We start from the raw sequence: 21185 nt of genomic DNA on the forward strand, positions 1-21185 counted from the left end.
ATACATATAGAGTTTGCAACGAGCCGTATATATAGAGTTTGAAAAAAAAATAAATTAAAAATCGCATCGCATGTCCGCCGCGGAGGTCCGTCCACATGCCACAATGGCGGATGTCCGCCCACCGTCGCGACGGACGTCCCGAGAATGCCGCGGATCTCCCGTGTCCGTCCCCGACGGACGTCGGGCACACCGGTCCGACGCCCGCCGGGACATCCGCGACTGTAGATGCTCTTAGGACCTCCCACTGCACTGCCACGTCATAAGGATATCCCACTGCACAATGACGACATCCCGGCAAGCATCCACAATAATAATAATTCATAAATATATAATTTACGGAATTAAAATTTCGACACGAATATGTAGAAAATGCAACGATTTTATTTTTAAAAAAACATACATATTTAAATTAAAAAAATACATAGTTCACCCAAAAAAAACCATCCCAAACTAAAAAACGATTCAAATAAAGTTACATGTTATGCCTTGAATCTATAGTTTGCCGCTAGCTGAACGTACGTCGTCGGAAAGCCGCGGATCTACGGTGTCTGCAAGCGACGTCCGCGTCCGCCTCTCGCACACCTAATGGCGAGGATGTCGCGCGCGCCAGTCCAACGTCCGCCTGGACGTCCTCCATTGCAAATCACATCACTTTTTTTTTGGAGAACTTAGGTTCAACTTCCACCAGCTGGGGCAGCCCCAACAACTTAATGTTCTTTAAATTGGATTCAGCATGTCTACGGATGGTTTTCAGTTTCTCACATGATTTCACCTCCAACGTCTCAAGACCACGGGCTCCATATACAGCACTTAGGGTGGTCAAAGAGGGGCAGCCCTCGACTCTCAAGACGAGGAGGCTTTGCACCTGCATGGCAACGTTCTCCAGCTTGGGCAACCGGCACAGCTCCAGCTCGGTTAGGCTATCCAAGACCGCGAACTGCTCACTTTCAAAGATGGCCTTGAGGCTATCACATGACTTGATGCTGAGGCTCTTCAGGTTGTCGTGGCGCTCGTTTTCTGCTGGTGGATCTGTTACTGTGGGTGTGAGAATCACGTACTCCAGCAAGGGGCATTCCCCGACTCGAACCTCTGCCAGCTTAGGCGTCTGGCAGTTGATCTTCTGCAGCTTATCGAGCCCCCATAGATGCAGGTGGCTTAGATTCTCCATCGTGGAAGGATTTTCATCTGCAAAAAGTTTGACTAGCTTGTGGCAATATTTGATGTAGAGAGTTTTGAGGTTTTCCAATTGCAGGGATGAGGAGCATATCTCGGAGAGGTTTGGGCAGTACTCCAGATATAGCGTTTTGAGTGAATTGAAGGTCACGCTTTGGATGTCGCCTTTGCATATACTCTCCATATTTAAAACATGAGAAATCCAGAGAGTCTCCAGATATTCGGTAGCTGGATCCCTCTCATTCTTCGCTGCCGCGTCTGCAACACTAGTTTTCTGCTCAACGCCTCCAATTTTTGATGTATCTGCATCTCCTGCAGCATTCTTCTGCTGATTGCCTTGGTTATTGGCTGCATCTGCATCATTCTTCTTCTCGTTGCCTCCAATTTTTGTTGTATTTTCAGCAGCGGCATTCTTCTGATCCGCTAGATCTCCAGATTTTTCATTCTTCTGTTGATCGCCTTTGTCATCCTCAGGTTTGTTGCCTCCAATTTTTTCTGTCTCTCCTGATTTTCCACCTGAATCATTCTTCTTCTCATCGCCTCTGATTTTTGGCGTATCCTCAGCCGTAGGATTCTTCTGATCTGCTAGATCTCCAGATTTTTCATTTTTCTGTTGATCGCCTTTGTCACTTGCAGCGTTTTCATTCTCAGGTTTTGCTGCATCTGCATCATTCTTCTTCTCATCGCCTCCGATTTTCGTTGTATCCTCAGCAGCAGGATTTTTCTGATCGGCTACATCTCCAGATTTTTCATTCTTCTGTTGATCGCCTTTGTCTTTAGAATTATCTGCAGCAGCGTTGTCAGGTTGGCTGCCTCCGACTTTATCTGTATCTCCTGATTTCTCATGCTCATTGTCTTTGCCTTGAGCAGACTCGCCCAAATTTTCATTCTTAGAATCATCGCCACCTGATTTTTCCTTTGCAGGCTGATCGGCTTGGCCTTTTCCAGCTTCATTGCCTTGGCCCTTAGCCGACTCTCCAGATTTTCCATCCGCGGAATTTTTCTCTTTCCCTTTCTCCGGAGAATCGCCTAAACCTCTCTTCAACTCACCATTCTTCGGTTGATTGTCTTCTTCACTTTTCACCTCCTCTTCCTTTTTCTCTGGAGCAGCAAAGACATACTTGAACTCACTGCATCTCTCAATCCAACACGCCTTTATTATAGGCAAGCTGCGCAAATCAAGCAACGACACCAAAAACGGAACATCCACCAGCACCACCAACTGAGCTTGCTCTATTAGAGGATCTACACTTTGTGGAAGCTTCTTGAATTCTCGCATCTCCAAACATCTCTCCATCTTCTCTCCACAAACTTTCTCCAAATAGATCTCTCTCAAACTCACCTCATCGCCATAGGATTCCTCTCGAAATCTGTCCTGCATTTTGACCTCTACCTCCGAGGGATAAATCAGGAAACAGAATTTACTCAAATTCTGTATCAGAAACGATGGATTTTCCTTCAACAGGCGAATGAAATGGAGTCCATAGATAGGCGTCGTTGCAGATCCAATTCGCATGTTCCAATTGCTCTGGCTCACTTCCTCTTGTTTGAATATCAATTTTTCACTTTCAACACCACCCCGCTCCACACCCAGCTGCCTCAACAGATCAACTCTATCGATGCTTTCTACACCACCTCCAACTAAATTTAAGCCTGATGGTCGAGGATGATCATTCCTGTAGCAAGGTGGTGTTTCTAGAACAGTTCCAGAACAATCCAGAAGCTGAAGCTTTGAAACTTGTTCCACTCCCGGCAACTCCTTCAGATTACGACACTCCCTCACATGAAGTTCTTTCAGATTCTCGAGTTTAGACAGTGATGGCATCGGCGTTGGCTTCCCGATGCCTGTTCCGGACAGGTTAAGATGCTCGAGGTGTTTCATTTCGTCGAACGTTCCCTCTTCCAACTCCATCACTCTCTCACAACCCGAAAGATCAAGACGCTCCAGCTCTTTCAGGCACTTCAAACTGCCCACCTTCTCCAAGAGCTTGCATCCAGACAACAATAATTCACGAAGAGAGCTACGGTCATTATCAAGGAAGGAGAGTTCCCGGACATTCGTTCTGGAGAGATTTAGACTTCTGAGGAGCTTCACATCTTTGAAGAACTCTTGTCTGACCTTTGTCAGATTAATACATCCCGAGAGATCTAGCTCTTGGAGTTTCTTGAGTCCTTCCACTGGTGGCACTACTTTGATCCTGAGGCAATTTCTGGCATACAGATAAGTGAGATCGCCCAAGTTGGGAGACAGCCGTCTGATCTTTGTGTTTGAGATATTAATGGTCACAAGTTTCGTGAGATCTTCCCAGGAAAGATCGCAGAAGCGGTCCACCTCTTCAGCACCTGAAATATCAAATATCTCAAGATTTTGCATTTTATCGAGATTGCATATCGTCGGCAGGTTTGGGCAGCCTTTAAGCCATACAAATTTGAGGTCCTTGAGCTGGTTGATTAGAGGCAGTGTCTTGAGGTTGGTCTTGGAGAGGTTAAGTATTTGGAGCTTTGTGTTGGTGTGGAGGCTCTTGTCCTCAAACTTCTCGAACGAGGTGGAGCCGGAAACGTCTAGAATCTTCAGATCTTTGAACTCTTTGAGGCTCCCCAACTCTTGTAGGCTCTCACAGCCTCTGAGGACGAGGAACTCGATTTGAGTTAGGGAGTAGAAAGACGTAGGCAGTGTTGTGACTTGGCCAAGATGAGACAAGTTTACTGTTTTGAGATTAGGCATGAGGGTAAAGAGCTTATCTGGTATAGCGTTTATCTGTGATTTGGGACCAGATATCTCAAGAACTGTGAGCCCTTCAAGCTTTTCATTAACAAATTCTTGAGGAATCTCTGTCTCACTTTTCTGAGGATATTCTCCCTCCTCTTCGTCGGGTTTCTTCACAAGAAAAGGCTCGAGGCTGGGAAGAAACTGGCAGCCTCGGAGGGCCAGGAGGCGGAGCTTCTTCATTTCAAGAATGGGAAGCTTGAAATGTTGGCTAGTAGGATCGGAGAGGGCGAGTATCTCCACACGTTCCTTGTGCTCCAACAAGTTCCCCGTGGGGCATTCCTCTTCACCAATGCAGTCGCCATAGAGGAGCAATGTTGATATAACTTGTTTGTCGAGTTTGGTGTTGGTGTTGGTGTTGCTTATTGTTCTGATCATTCCATCTCCGAGCGCGACCATCCCTAGGCTCATGTCGAACATGACACCAATCCCAGGGCGGACGCCACTGAAGAATTCCTCGTAGTCATGGATGTGGAATTTGAATGTTGTTGCACCGCTCGGTGCAATGATGTTGGTCTCCTTCTGCAGGAGGCCGCAGTCCATGAGCTCCATGATGACGCGGTGACACTTGTGGTACGCCTCATGGACACGGTTAAAAGGACCGAGATGGCCCTCCATGATCCAGTAGCAGATGAGCTCGTTGAAGTTGACTGGTCTGTCTCGATGCATGAAGTGGTTCTTAGGCGTGTCGGGCCCATAGCAGTCGATCAGGATGCTCTTGGGAAGCCTCTCCTCGTATCGTTTAATCAGCACATCCAACAACATGACATCTTTCTCTTCTCTCTTGATCGTAGCCATGTCGTCTTCCAGCTTCCGCAATCCCGACTCACCCTTGCTACCAAGATAGCTCACGATTCTGCTTATCAAGAGAAGCTGAGACGGAAGCCTCTCGCTCCTAAACATGAAATAACGAAGTAAATCTCCAACTTCTTTTCTTTCAACTTTTTCCGCCTTCATTGCTCGATCTGCCAAGTTCATGGATCTCTCCCAGCTGAAAGGCTTCACCATCACCACATTCTCTCCTGGCTCATGTTTATCAGGGTTATCATCTCTTAACAGTTTTCATAACTTTGTAAGACTTCAAGGCACCTAACTCCATACCCACGACCTTTTCTCCAACAGATAACTTCAAATAAAAATTCCGTTTTCTTGTAAAAAAGCCTTCATATTCAATGACCTCTCCACTCATTCCACTCCCATCATCATCCAACACAACAAGAATCTTCTTATCATAGACCTTCTCAACGATCCATTGCTCAATACTCTTGACTTTCTTATCACTCACCCCTTCTTTTTTCATGGCAACAATGCTCTTCTTCTCCTCGGCCTCCTTCTCCTCTTCCGCTTTCTCAGCATTGGCCTTCTTCTTGGCCTCTTCTTCTTCAGCCTTGGCCTTCTCCACCGCATCCTCGTAATCAGAAAGCACAGACAGCTGAGAAGCAATGCTCTCTTGAAGGCTAGCATCATCTTTGTAAATCCTGTTGAGGTACACCCAAATGGCGTAATAAAAACCGCGCTTTCTCACTGCAGTATTTGCTACTTCTCTTGCCAACCATGTTTTCCCAACTCCTGCTTTACCATACAAAATCATAGTCGATTGCTTATCCATTCCATGCAATTTTTCATGTATTGCATTCTTCTGATCATTTATAATGGGCTCCTCCAACAACCTGCACAGATGAAAACCTATTCTAAAAATATGCATTTCTAACTTTTTATTTATTTCAATTTTGCAACTAAGTTATTGATTTGTTCTTACTTTGCAAATAGTCAAAATTTTGATGTTAAATAGAGCATGATGTCAATGAAAGTGATGTCACATTTTAGATAGCGAAACTACGTCATATTAATTAATTTAAATAATACAATTATTGAATTATGATTTATATTAAGCTATATTAGAGCTAAAATTTTAATTGGCATATATTAAAAATATTATTGACATTTTTAATTTTGAAATTTTTACAAAATCAAAGCCCAATTTATTCATTTTCTCTACAACTTTAAATAAATAAAATAACAAATCGAGCTTTGATTTTTATGACTTTTTAAAAATAAAAAATGTCTATATTAATTTTTAATGTATTAGAATCAAACTAAATATAAAAAACACAAGCAACATTAAATGTGCATCAATTGATGGTTGTGCTCACATAAGGTATGCATCGTATCATTTCTGCATTACTCTATCTGACGTGGTTTCACTATCTCATAAGTAATACTATTTCAACTACTTTCTCTTTGTTAAATTGCTAATCATGCATTAAAACTCATGCCGCCTAAAAGATTTTTATATTAAAGAAGAAAATTTGTAAAAGTAAGATTCATATTCCATAAGATTTTTCACTCAATCTCCTTTCCATTTATTTAAATTGCTAATCATGCATTGAAATATGAGTCAGGGTCAAAGTGATGCATTTATTTATAATCAGAGAGTATACATCATTGATTTAACTATAATATAAGAATTTAGAAGTGAAAAAAAATAATGAATAAACTTTACTGTTTTATTCTAAAAATAGTTGGTCGTACTAAACAAACTATGTGAGGATATTAGTAGAGGAATGATGTGCTACATACCTTATGTGAGCATCGCTCTCGTTTGACACGCATTTAATGTTGTTCGTTTTGATTTATATATTTAGTTTGATTCTAATATATTAAAAAACGTTATTGAATTTTAAATTTCACAAAATTTTAAAAAATCAAAGCTTGAATTGCTCGTTTTCACTTTAATTTTAAATAAATTAATAAAATAACAAATCAAACTTTGATTTTTATGAATTTTGTGCGATTAAAATTTTCAATAACATTTTTTAAATGTATTAGAATCAAACGAAATATATAAATCAAAACGAACAACATTAAATGTGCGTCAAACGAGAGTGATGCTCATATAAGAAGCTCACATATATAAGATATGTAACATATCATTTCTCGATATTAGTACACCTAATACTATAAAAATTAACACCTCCATGATTCCGTAATTGGTCCTAATTTGATGAACACAAAACTTGTTTAGCAGGATAATATCTCTGTCTCTAGTTATCTTTGTATTTGATTTTATTTAAGACTTAAATGTAAAGTTGGTCCTCGAAAAACATTTTTTGATTGTATTGTGAAAGCTTCTAGCATGTTTTGATCCATATTTACTATTGTCAAAAAGTTGACGATGAACAATATTATGACCAGAATAGTAAGTTAAAAACATTATTCTAATTATAAAAGTTAAGAAATACTACTGTACTACATGAATTAGAAAAAAACACAAATACTAAAGAAAAAATATAAAAAGACATTCTTCTACTTATAATTTAAATGCAATTAAATAACGTTAAATGCTAAACTTTTTGTAACATAAAATTTGGTGGTATGAGTAGTTTCTTACTTGATTATCTGAAGGAACTCCTTGTAATTAAATAAGCCTGGTTTATTAACTTGGCCTATCGTCTCTTTGGCATTTTGGTGTTTGGCATCTCGAATAATAGCAGTGAGTTGAACATCTTTAACACCAACTGTGCCTTCTTTGCTGAGGATTTCGAAAGCTTTCTCGAGGGCATCCTTTTTCACCGCGACGATCACTCTACACCAAACCAGACACATGATTAATACTACAGTACCGATTACGAGGATGTGATCAGTTGCTAATTATTTGCTCATTGCTAACTAGCAGTACTAATTATGTCAACAACCTATGTCATAGATGGAACATGAATGCATTTGTCCGTCAACTAAATTTTGTTGACACACAAATGCATTCGTGTTGACATCTATAACATTGGCGGTTGACATAGTTAGCAGTTAGCAATTTAAGATAGTTAGCAACCTTAGAGATCCACCAATTACATACTAGTATATGTATGAGATTATTTTTGGGAAAAAAGTTGACTACTACTTACTTGACAATGTAGATAAAGTCTTCAAAACTAAACAAGCCTTGTTGATTGAGTTCTTGAATAATCTCCTTGGCTTTTTCCTCTGTGATTTTTGAACCTCGAGCATTGACTGCACGCTGAAGATGGCCATATTCAAGGGTACATTTCCTATCTCCACGGGGGCAGAGGACGCGGAAAGCGTCCTTGAGCCCTTCGTCACCATCCTTCTTCAAGGCATTTTCGAATTCACCCATCTTGCCATCACTTGCAATTTGTTGACTCTTCCCACTATCACTCATCTTGCTAACATTAGGCTCTTCACTTGGATTTTGTTGACTCTTCCCATATACTTACTGAAACATCAAAATTATCCCATTAGTATCATGCAATTTTTATGAGTATGTGGATTAATTAATTCATATGGACAAAGGTTCAAATTAAGACTCAATTAGAACAAAAAATTCAAGTATATTTACAAATACATACAAATTCTTAGTTCAAAAGTACTTCCAACACATGAACCTAATTGTGTAAACTTGCTCAAAACACAAATTAAATAACACTAGTAAAGAAACCTGAAAATTGCAGCCACAAACTTCTCTTGCCAAGATGTATAATGAAAATGATTTTTCGACAAAATTACCTTGAAACATGAGGTCTTTATATAGATACTTAGATTTAGTAGGATTGAACATTAAAAGTTATTCTTCACCAATTCAACCAAGCCAAGAATCGTGAATATCTCTTTCTTGCAATGATTTCTATACTCTTTAAGTGTTAAAGTAAAAGAATTTTGACACTTTTGTGAAATAATATCTAATCTTTTTCTTATCCGTCTTCTACTTTATTTATTTGCGAGCTTTTCAGTCATTATAGTGTTATGGATTAACAAGAGATTAATCAACAAGAGAACAAAATTCAAATTCAGATATAAAAGAAAGTGTCAACAATATCGATAAAGATTAATAAAGCCAATTCCTAATTGAGAAGGTAGGGTTTTAATATGAACAAGTTAGGTGCACTCGAGAGAAGGCTTAACCGAGGTTATCAACTTTCCTAATCGTTGATTGAGATGCATATAGGTAAATACTTTCATTGAGTGAGTTCACATCTTCCTATTGTAATTGGATCCAAAACTCTATATTTTCCAATTTGTTTCAACTCACTTGTTTCTTTTTAATTAGTTCATAGATGAAAACTTAAAAACACCCTTTTTTCATAGTCTAAATAGTATTTAAAATCCTAACATGGCACTTGAGCCGGTAATTTAGTCTCCGTGGATTCGATAATTAATTTCAACTTGCCGCTTATTACTAAACTTCATACACTTGTAGGTGATTTTTCGTTCGAAAAGCAGTTCGAGTCACATCTCTAAATATGACCAAGGAGAAATACACTAGATGAGGGAAGTTGAAAGATAAAGGAGAAGCAGAAAGATAAATAAATTGAATGACATCTTAATTTAAAAATAAATTTTCATTTTCTTCTTTAGACTTTGATGAATGATATTTTGAATACTCCTTTGAGAGCATCTCCTTTTTCGAAATAGAATACAATTTACGTTCATAATGCAGTGATTGATAAGATTGAATTGAATATGATCCCATCCACTAATTTAACATAGTAAAAGATTTTGTATCTAGTTGTGCTTTACTGCCTCTCTATTTTATGTAAGATTTTTATCCAAATTCCTACTTGTAGGTTGTTTGATTTAGTCTTAGATTAAGTCAAGTAAAGGTACGCATTTATGGTGTGTGGTCATAAATGTGGAGCCAATGGAGTGTTTGCTTTGGTGAAAGTAGCCTAGGGTTGCCCTCATTTTCTTGTGGGAGGTCTTAGGTCCCAAAGAGGATCCCTCCCTCTTTACACATCTCTATCCATCTCTTTCTCTCCATCCAAATCCATTTTGAGTATAGTTTTTGAGGCTAGGCTCACCTTATCCTTTTTATTTTAGTTAAAATTGATGTCAAACACTATTTGAGGCACATCTTGGGATTATGCAAGGTTCAACCATAGGAATCCTTAAAAATGAATCACAAATGAAGATGCTACGGACCAAGCTCAAGCAACCTAGAGATGAATGCATGGCCATATACAATTTAGAGAATAAAAAGATCTAGCAGGTTCACCTAGAAGCAGAACTTCAAGAAACAACGTCAATAAACACCTGAATCAAGATAAACCACTACAAACCCAAAAAATGGGTTCTTTTCTTTTACCCAAGTTTGGGACCTTGGGTAGAAGGCTCAGCCTTAGTATGATTACTAGTACAATTTATTGCAAGCTGATGGCTCAATGATGCTAAATATCTCAAAATAACCAGAGAGTATAATTCATAAATGACAACAAAAACCCTTCGGTGTGCCTTCCCCAATAGTAATTTCTCAGAGAAATTCATTTTAAACGCTAGGGATTCATTGATACATTCTAAGTTACGAGGACTGCAAACATTATTCACATTCAGAAATAAAATGATGGATCCCAACCAACAATATGCACATCATAACATCATAATCACATCCAATCAGCAATAGAATGAAAATAATTCAGAAGATAGCAACCCCAAACTTCAATTTCATATGAATCATCAATCAATTTCATATGAACCATCAATCAATTTCACAATTTTATTCAAGCGGAAGTTAGATTATAACCGAGAAAATCCGGTATTATTGATAGGATCCGAGTCTAAAACACCAACATCAAATAGAAGATACCTTATTCGTCTTCAATCAGAATCAGCGCGCTGCGACAATTCCAATTCGAGGCGTTCTAGGGCTTTCTGATGGGCCCAGGTCTCGATCGTGAGATCGGGCTTCGCGCTGAGGCCGACTCCGAGAATGAAGACGGTGAGGAAGCTGGTGAGGTAGCACGGAAGCTCCCAGTCCTCCCATTTCCGCGATTGTGTTGAAGGCGAAACCCTTAGGCCGCTCCTCGTGGCCCGGAGTGGTCCAGCGGCTCGGCCCGCCTCCTCCGCCGCGCGTACGAAGCGAATGGGTGAGGCGAGATCGGAGAGTGGTTGCGGCGGTCGCGAATGGCTTCAACGGCGGCATTATGGTATGGAGAGGGAGAGACAGAGAGAGTGGTGTTTTGTGCTCGCTTCAATTGTTTCTGTTACGACGTCGTATGCGATCTTTTTATACTCACCCAACTAAAATTATCACATATTTTCAAAATTAAAAACATTAGTCTCTTGTTTGTCCAATTTGTACAATGACATCTAAGTATATTCCATCCCAATAAAAGTACACTTTTATTTTTGATAATTTATTTCTACCTAATGAGATGAAACTCTCTCTTAAAACTCGTTATCCTAAAAGTGTTTATTTTTATGGAACGGAAGAAGTATTTTATTCATTCCCCCACTAAATCTTCTTACTAAAAATTTTCTAAACAATCTAGAACATAGTGCATACGATGGATCAACCAACATCGTTGGGGAATATATAGATATCGAGAAGCAATTTCCTTCTCTTCACCTTGAGGAGAAGGACATTTCCATCGACATGTTAATTGATACCGACCAATCAACGTCACACCCAAGTCCACAATTCTAGAACCCACTAGTAGGACAAGCAGAGGCAGATCCAGGAATATAAATGGACGGGGCAAAGTTATATGTAAGGGAAATTTGAGAAGGGACAAATATAGAGAATTTTTTTTTTTGAAATACAAAATAGACAAAATAGCATATGTTAAAAATATTTGAGGGGCATTTGCCCCACCTTATGTAAAGGTGGATCCGCCCCTGAGGACAAGTAACCTCGACTCTGCCTCCATATCGGCCGCGCCGCAATATTGCTACTCCAAAGGGTTTAATGGACTATAATATTTAATTTAAAAATTAGTAGTAATATACAATTTAAATATTGAGCCGAACGTAATTACTTCATCCGTCTGCCATTAGGAGTCCCGAATCACTTTTATTATAAAATCCTAGCAAGTAGCACCAAAGGATCCATCAGTAACTTGTAAATCTGCTTTAAGTGAAGAATGTTGATATGTAATAAATCTCTGCTTCACAAACCATGTCTTGTTTCTGTCACACCATATAACACTAGATAAAGTTATTAGTAAACAACAACTACAACTTTTGCATACAATACTTGAATAGCACACAAACACACAAAATAGTACAGTTCATAGTAATAAGCCATGGTTTCTGCATGGAAACATGTGACATTACCTATTGCACACTACTCATTATTCTTCAATAGCCTGCATACATAAAAAAAATTTAGTTACATGAGTTTGTCAAAGTTGATCATCAATCATAAATCATACTACATTTGTCATAAAAAGTAAAAGAAAATCTGTTAGCAAACCTCAGAGTAGTTTTAGGTTGGGGCAAGCCCAAATCACAACACTTTCATTTTTGGGCAGCTTAGCTTCAACTTTGTCCAGCTGAGGCAGCCCCAACAACTTGATGTTCTTTAAATTGGATTCAGCATGTCCACGGATGGTTTTCAGTTTCTCACATGCTTTCACCTCCAACGTCTCGAGACCACCACGGGCTCCACTTGCAGCACTTAGGGTGGTCAAAGAGGGGCAGTCCTCGACTCTCAAGACGAGGAGGCTTTGCGCCTGCATGGCAACGTTCTCCAGCTTGGGCAACCCGCACAGCTCCAGCTCGGTTAGGCTATCCAAGACCGCGAACTGCTCACTTTCAAAGATGGCCTTGAGGCTATCACATGACTTGATGCTGAGGCTCTTCAGGTTGTCGTGGCGCTCGTTTTCTGCTGGTGGATCTGTTACTGCGGGTGTGGCAATCACGTACTCAAGCAAGGGGCATTCCCCGACTCGAACCTCTGCCAGCTTAGGCGTCTGGCAGTTGATCTTCTGCAGCTTATCGAGCCCCCAGAGATGCAGGTGGCTTAGTTTCTCCATTGTGGAAGGATTTTCATCTGCAAAAAGTCTGACTAGCTTGTGGCAGTATTTGATGTAAAGAGTTTGGAGGTTTTCCAATTGCAGGGATGAGGAGCATATCTCGGAGAGGTTTGGGCAGTACTCGAGATATAGCGTTTTGAGTAATTTGAAGGTCACGCTTTCGATGTCGCCTTTGCATATCCTCTCCATATTTAAAACATGAGAAATCCACAGAGTCTCCAGCTCTTCAGCAGGATTCTTCGCTGCCTCGTCTGCAACACTAGTTTTCTGCTCATCGCCTCCAATTTTTGATGTATCTGCATCTCCTGCAGCATTCTTCTGCTGATTGCCTTGGTTATTGGCTGCATCTGCATCGTTCTTCTTCTCATCGCCTCCGATTTTCGTTGTATTTTCAGCAGCGGCATTCTTCTGATCCGCTACATCTCCAGATTTTTCATTCTTCTGTTGATCGCCTTTGTCATCCTCAGGTTTGTTGCCTCCGATTTTTTCTGCATCTCCTGATTTTCCATCTGAAGCATTCTTCTTCTCATCGCCTCCGATTTTTGTTGTATCCTCAGCCGTAGGATTCTTCTGATCGGCTAGATCTCCAGATTTTTCATTCTTCTGTTGATCGCCTTTATCTTTTGCAGCGTTTTCATTCTCAGGTTTTTCTGCAACTGCTTCATTCTTCTTCTCATCTCCTCCGATTTTTGGTGTATCCTCAGCCGTAGGATTCTTCTGATCGGCTAGATCTCCAGATTTTTCATTTTTCTGTTGATCGCCTTTGTCACTTGCAGCGTTTTCATTCTCAGGTTTTTCTGCATCTGCATCATTCTTCTTCTCATCGCCTCCGATTTTCGTTGTATCCTCAGCAGCAGGATTTTTCTGATCGGCTACATCTCCAGAGTTTTCATTCTTCTGTTGATCGCCTTTGTCTTTAGAATTATCTGCAGCAGCGTTGTCAGGTTGGCTGCCTCCGACTTTATCTGTATCTCCTGATTTCTCATGCTCATTGTCTTTGCCTTGAGCAGACTCGCCCAAATTTTCATTCTTAGAATCATCGCCACCTGATTTTTCCTCTGCAGGCTGATCGGCTTGGCCTTTTCCAGCTTCATTGCCTTGGCCCTTAGCCGACTCTCCAGATTTTCCATCCGCAGAATTTTTCTCTTTCGCTTTCTCCGGAGAATCACCTAAACCTCTCTTCAACTCACCATTCTTCGGTTGATTGTCTTCTTCACTTTTCACCTCCTCTTCCTTTTTCTCTGGAGCAGCAAAGACATACTTGAACTCACTGCATCTCTCAATCCAACACGCCTTTATTATAGGCAAGCTGCGCAAATCAAGCAACGACACCAAAAACGGAACATCCACCAGCACCACCAACTGAGCTTGCTCTATTAGAGGATCTACACTTTGTGGAAGCTTCTTGAATTCTCGCATCTCCAAACATCTCTCCATCTTCTCTCCACAAACTTTCTCCAAATAGATCTCTCTCAAACTCACCTCATCGCCATAGGATTCCTCTCGAAATCTGTCCTGCATTTTGACCTCTACCTCATTGGGATAAACCAGGAAACAGAATTTACTCAAATTCTCCATTCGAAACGGTGGATTTTCCTTCGCCTCATCCTTCAAGAGGCGAAGGAAATGGACTCCATAGATAAGCGTCGCTGCAGATCCAATTCGCATGTTCCAATTGCACTGGTTCATGTCCTCCTGGTTGAATGTCAATTCTTCACTTTCAACACCACCCAGCTCTGCACCCAGCTTCCTCAACAGCTCAGCTCTATCGATGCGTTTTACATCACCTCCAACTACATTTAAGCCTGATGGTCGAGGATGATCATTGTTGTAGCAAGGTGGTGTTTCTAGAACAGTTCCAGAACAATCCAGAAGCTCAAGACATTTAACATGTTCCACTTCCGGCAACTTCTTCAGATTACGACACTCCCTCACATGAAGTTCTTTCAGATTCTCGAGTTTGGACAGTGATGGCATCGGTGTTGGCTTCCCGATGCCTGTTCCGGACAGGTTAAGATGCTCGAGGTGTTTCATTTCGTCGAACGTTCCCTCTTCCAACTCCATCACTCTCTCACAACCCGAAAGATCAAGACGCTCCAGCTCTTTCAGGCACTTCAAACTGCCCACCTTCTCCAAGAACTTGCATCCGGATAACAGCAAAACACGAAGAGAGCTACGGTCGTTATCAAGGAAGGGGAGTTCCCGGACATTCGTTCTGGAGAGATTTAGACTTCTGAGGAGCTTCACATCTTTGAAGAACTCTTGTCTGACCTTTGTCAGATTAATACATCCCGAGAGATCTAGCTCTTGGAGTTTCTTGAGTCCTTCCACTGGTGGCACTACTTTGATCCTGAGGCAATTTTTTGCGTACAGATATGTGGGATCGCCTAGGTTGGCAGGGAGCCGTCTGATCCTTGTGTTTGAGATATTAATAGTCACAAGTTTCATGAGATCTTCCAAGGATGGATCGCAGAAGCGCTCCACCTCTGCAGCGCCTGAAATGTCAAAAATCTCAAGATTTTGCATTTTGTCGAGCTTGCGTATCCTCGGCAGGTTTGGGCAGCCTTTAAGCCATACAAATTTGAGGTCCTTGAGCTGGTTGATTAGAGGCAGTGTCTTGAGGTTGGTCTTGGAGAGGTTAAGTATTTGGAGCTTTGTGTTGGTGTGGAGGCTCTTGTCCTCAAACTTCTCGAACGAGGTGGAGCCGGAAACGTCTAGAATCTTCAGATCTTTGAACTCTTTGAGGCTCCCCAACTCTTGTAGGCTCTCACAGCCTCTGAGGACGAGGAACTCGATTTGAGTTAGGGTGTAGAAAGACGTAGGCAGTTTCGTGACTTGGCAAAGATGAGACAAGTTTACTGTTTTGAGATTAGGCATGAGGGTAAAGAGTTTATCTGGTATATCATTTATCTGTGTATTGGGACCAGATATCTCAAGAACTATGAGCCCTTCAAGCTTTTCATTAACTTCTTGAGGAGTCTCTTTGTCACTTTTCTGAGGAGATTCTCCCTCCTCTTCGTCGGGTTTCTTGTCGGGTGTCTTCACAAGAAAACGCCCGAGGTTCTGAAGAAACTGGCAGCCTCGGAGGGCCAGGAGGCGGAGCTTCTCCATTTCAAGAATGGGAAGGTTGAAATGCTGGCTAGTAGGATCGGAGAGGGCGAGTATCTCCACTTTCTCCTTGTGCTCCAACAAGTTCTCCGTGGGGCATTCCTCTTCACCAATGCGGTTGCCATAAAGGAGCAATGTTGATATAACTTGTTTGTTGAGTTTGGTGTTGCTGTTGCTTACTGTTCTGATCATTCCATCTCCGAGCGCGACCATCCCTAGGCTCATGTTGAACGTGACACCAATCCCAGGGCGGACGCCACTGAAGAATTCCTCGTAGTCAAGGGTGTGGAATTTAAATGTGGTTGCACCGCTGGGTGCAATGAAGTCGGCCTCCTGCTTCTGCAGGAGGCCGCAGTCCATGAGCTCCATGAAGACACGGTGGCCCTTGTGGTAGGCATCATGGACACGGTCAAAGGGGCCGAGATGGCCCTCCATGATCCAGTAGCAGATGAGCTCATTGAAGTTGAATGGTCTGTCTCCATACATGAAGTGGTTCTTAGGCGTGTCGGACCCATAGCAGTCGATCAAGACGCTCTTGGGAAGCCTCTCCTCGTATCTTTTAATCAGCACATCCAACAACATGCCCACTTTCTCTTCTCTCTTGACCGTATCCATGTCTTCTTTCAGCTTCCGCACTCCCGACTCGCCCTTGCTACCGAGATAGCTCACGATTCTGCTTATCAAGAGAATCTGAGATGGAAGCCTCTCGCTCCTAAACATGAAATAACGAAGTAAATTTCCAACTTCTTCTTTGTTTTCAAATCTCTTCGCCTTCATTGCTCGATCTGCCAACTTCATGGATCTCTCCCAGCTCAAAGGCTTCACCATCACCACATTTTCCCCTGTCTCATGTTTATCACGGTTGTCATCTGTTACAGTTTTCATAACTTTGTAAGTTTCCAAGGCACTTAACTTCATACTCACGACCTTATCTCTAGCAGATAACTTCAAAGAACAATTCCGTTTTCCTGCAACAGAGCCTTCATATTCAATGACCTCTCCACTCATTCTACTCCCATCACCATCCAACACAAAAAGAATCTTCTTATTCTTGACCTTATCAACTATCCATTGCTGAAGACTCTTGACTTCCTTACCACTCACCCCTTTTTTTTCCATGGCCACAATGCTCTTCTTCTCCTCGGCCGCGTTCTCAGCATTGGCCTTCTTCTTGGCCTCCTCTTCAGCCTTGGCCTTCTTCTTGGCCTCCTCCTCTTCAGCCTTGGCCTCCTTCTCCTCCTCTGTGTTCTCAGCATTGGCCTTCTTCTTGGCCTCCTCTTCTTCAGCCTTGGCCTTCTCCACCGCATCCTCGTAATCAGAAAGCACAGACAGCTGAGAAGCTATGCTCTCTTGAAGGCTAGCATCATCTTTGTAAATCCTGTTGAGGTACACCCAAATGGCGTAATCAAAATCGCGCTTTCTTACTGCAGTATTTGCTACTTCTCTTGCCAACCATGTTTTCCCAACGCCTGCTTTTCCATACAAAACCATAGGCTGTTGCTTATCCATACCACACAATTTTTTGTGTATTTCATTCTTCTGATCTTGTTCAATGGGCTCCTCCAACATCCTGCAAAGATGAAAACCAACGTTAAAAATATGCGTTTCTAATAAGCATTGGGGATGTACTAGGATTACACAAGAGAAGTAAATGAAATAGTTAAACTTAGAAATTAAGTGTGTGTCTTGGGAGGAAGAAGAAATGCATTGCTACTAATTTGGAAACTGAAATGTTTTAACTATCCTATGATAATTGCTAATATAGTACCGGGTAACTGAAAATTACTAAATTTTTCATTTATATTGATTTTGCAATCAAATTATTGATTTGTTCTTACTTTGCAATAAGCTCAGGATTTTGATGTTAAATAGAACATGATGGTTTCTTTACGTAACACTATTGGAGGTCAATGAAAGCGATGTCACATTTTAGATCGCGGAACTACATCATATATTCATTTTACATAAATTAAATAATACATTGTTTAATTATGATTTATATTAAGGCAAAAATTTTAATTGTTTGCTTATTCGGAACAAATCAATAATTTGACAATTTATTAGAGGATCTCAAAGCTGGTATACAAAACTTGAATAGAATACAAGAACCCTTTTGGAATGCCCACTTTTAGTGGATTTGAATAACTTATTTCTCTCGTATTTTATTAAGTATAAAATTATTCCCTCATTCTAGAAAGTAGTCTCTTTTTGCTATTTATTCCGTCCCCCATTCAGTTCTATTTTTGAAAACAATTTCACCACACATTACACTAGGAAAACGTTATGCTTATAATATATGTAAGCACCTTACATGAGCATCACCTCCATTTACGGCACGTTTAACGGTGTTTGCTTTGTTTATATAATAGTATTAAGTTTGATTTTAATACATTAAAAAAGTTATTGACATTTTTAATTTTTAAAAAACTAATAAAAATCAAAGCTTAATTCGTTTTCTCCGCAACGTTAAATAAATAAATAAAATAACAAATTGAACCTTGATTTTTATGACTTTTTAAAATTATAAATATCAACAATAAATTTTATGTATTAAAATCAAACAAAACATATATAAAAAAACAAACAAAAATAAATGTGTTCAAATGATGGTCGTGCTCACATAAGTATGTAATATATTATTCCGCATTACACTATATGATGTGGTTTCACTAATGCATCTTATCTATTCTACACTACACCATTTGTCTCAACTACTCTCTTGAATTGCTAATTTTGAGTTGAAACTCATGTTTCATATTCCATAAAATTTCCACTCAATCTCCTTTCCATTATTGAAAATATATGTGCCCTATCAAAGTGATGCATTTATTTGTGAACGAAAAGAGTATATACCATTAATTTGACTAATATAAGTATCTAGAAGAAAAAAAATTATGAACACACTTTACGTTACACATCTATCTTATTTTAAAAATAATTAGTCGTACTAAACAAATTATGTGAGGATATTACTTAGTACCCCACCTAATAACATAAAAATTTACACCTCCGTAATTGGTCCTAATTTGATAAACTCAAAACTTGTTTGGTAGGAACCCAAAATATAGGTGTGATCAGATCAAATACTAACTAATTTAAAGTAATAATTAATACTTAATATTAATTTTGTATGTTACAAATATCAACACAAAGACATAAATTTATCAATTTTCTTGTGTTGAAAAACTTATGTCTTTGTGTTGATATTTAAATTTACATATTGTAAATTAGTTAGCACATTAATACAATCCGATTATCTTTATATCGAGTTATCTTTGTATTTGATTTTATTTAAGACTTAATATTACAGTTGGTCCTCGGAAAACTTTTTTGATGGACTGTGAAAAGCTTCTAGCATGTTTTGATCCGGTCAAAAAGTAACATCATTCTACTTATAAAAGTTAAGAAATACTACATAAATTAGAAAAAAATCACAAATATTAAAGAAAAAGTATAAAAAAGACATTCTTCTACTTTTAATTTAAATGCAATTAAATTACGTAAAAATGCTAAACTTTTTAGTAACATAAAATTTGGTGGTGTGAGTAGTTTCTTACTTGATAATCTGAAGGAACTCCTTGCGATTAAACAAGCCTTCATCAGGTTTATTAACTTGACATATCATCTCTTTGGCATTTGGGTGTTTGGCTTCTCGAAGAATAGCAGTGAGTTGAACATCTTTGACACCAACTGTGCCATCTTCGCTGATGATATTGAAAGCTTTCTCGAGGTCATTCTTTTTCACTGCAACGATGACACTACACCAAACCAGATACATGATTAATACTTATTTATAGTACCATGTGATTAGTTGCTAACTGCTAACTATGTCAACTGCCTATATTATTGATGTCACTGACTCACTGCTAACTATGTTAACAACTTATGTTATAGATGTCAACACGAAGGCATTTGTATGTCAACTAAATTTACTTGACATCTATAACATAAGTTGTTGATATAATTAGCAGTTAACAATTTAAGATAGTTAGCAACCTAACATGATCCACCATTTACGTACTATATACTAGAATGAGATTATTTTTGGGATGAAATTTGACTACCACTTACTTGACAATGTGGACAAAGTCTTCACAACTAAACAAGCCTTCTTGATAGCATTCTTGAATAATCTCCTTGGCTTTTTCCTCTGTGATTTCCGAACCTCGAGCATCGACTGCACGCCGAAGATGGCCGTATTCAAGGGAACATTTCCCATCTTCACAGGGGCCGAGGATGCGGAAAGCGTCCTTGAGCCCTTCGTCACCCTCCTTCTTCAAGGCATTTTCGAATTCACCCATCTTCCCACTATCACTCGTCTTGCCAACATGAGGCTCTTCACTTGGATTTTGTTGACTCTTCCCACTATCATTCATCTTGCTAACGTTAGGATCTTCCCTTAGATTTTGTGGACTCTTCCCACTATCACTCATCTTGTAAACTTATACTTACTGAAACATCAAAATTATCCAATTAGTATCATGCAAATTTTTTGAGTATGTGGATTAATTAATTCATATGGACGAAGGTTCAAATTAAGACTCAATTAGAACAAAAAATTCAAGTATATTTACAGATAAATACAAATTCTTAGTTCAAAAGTACTTTAACACATGAACCTAAAACTTGCTCAAAACACAATTAGAAAAACGTAACAAATTAAATAACACTAGTAAAGAAAACCTGAAAATTGCAGCCACAAACTTCTCTTGCAAAGATGTATAATGAAAATGATTTTTCGACAATATTACCTCGAAACATGAGGTCTTTATATAGATACTTAGATTTAGTAGAATTGAACAGTAAAAGTTATTCCTCACCAATCCAACCAAGCCAAGAATCGTGAATATGTCTTTCTTGCAATGATTTCTATACTCTTTAAATGTTAAAGTAAAAGAATTTTGACACTTTGTGTAATCTAATCTTTTTCTTTATTTATTTGCGAGTCATTATAGTGTTATGGATTAACAAGAGATTAATCCACAAGAGCACAAAATTCAAATTCAGATAAAAAAGAATGTGTCGACAGTATCGAAAAAGATTAATAAAGCCAAATCCTAATTGAGGAGGTAGGGTTTTAATATGAACAAGTTAGGTACAAGAGAAGGCTTAACGAGTTTAGCAACTTTCCTAGTCGTTAATCGAGATGCATATAGGTAAATACTTTCATTGAGAGAGTTCACGTCTTCCTATTGTAATTGGATCCAAAACTCTACATTTTTCAACTTAAAAACACTCTTTCATAGTCTACATAGTATTTAAAATCCGAACATGGTACCTGGCTGGTAATTTAGTCTCGGTGGATTCTATAATTAATATCAACTTGCCATTTACTCCCCCTATTTTTTAAAAATAGCAACTCTTTTCATTTT

The 21185-nt window shown here is 39.4% G+C and overlaps 1 protein-coding gene and 2 pseudogenes across 3 annotated transcripts; all 3 read right to left on the reverse strand.

Annotated features, from left to right (window-relative positions):
• Positions 1 to 361: 361 nt before the first annotated feature.
• On the reverse strand, positions 362 to 8450 carry LOC125187427 (uncharacterized; annotated as a pseudogene). The gene is made up of 4 exons (XR_016130409.1): positions 8394 to 8450; positions 7843 to 8171; positions 7332 to 7526; positions 362 to 5610 (listed from the first exon to the last, which is right to left on the reverse strand). The product of XR_016130409.1 is annotated as an uncharacterized LOC125187427 (transcript).
• Positions 8451 to 10391: 1941 nt separating this feature from the next.
• Positions 10392 to 12038, reverse strand: LOC148926637 (uncharacterized; annotated as a pseudogene). Its single transcript, XR_016130410.1, has 2 exons — positions 12005 to 12038; positions 10392 to 11754 (listed from the first exon to the last, which is right to left on the reverse strand). The product of XR_016130410.1 is annotated as an uncharacterized LOC148926637 (transcript).
• On the reverse strand, positions 11784 to 20639 carry LOC148926638 (uncharacterized). Its single transcript, XM_089058345.1, has 5 exons — positions 20497 to 20639; positions 19885 to 20264; positions 19371 to 19571; positions 12144 to 17383; positions 11784 to 12036 (listed from the first exon to the last, which is right to left on the reverse strand). The coding sequence occupies exons 2-4, from the start codon at positions 20244 to 20246 to the stop codon at positions 12145 to 12147; spliced, it is 5802 nt and encodes a 1933-aa protein (XP_088914471.1). The 5' UTR covers positions 20247 to 20264; positions 20497 to 20639; the 3' UTR covers positions 11784 to 12036; position 12144.
• Positions 20640 to 21185: the final 546 nt, after the last annotated feature.

This window comes from Salvia hispanica, chromosome 5, assembly GCF_029641045.1.
Source record: "Salvia hispanica isolate PSC_SH4W2 chromosome 5, Shi_PSC_v1, whole genome shotgun sequence".
Taxonomy (NCBI): domain Eukaryota; kingdom Viridiplantae; phylum Streptophyta; class Magnoliopsida; order Lamiales; family Lamiaceae; genus Salvia; species Salvia hispanica.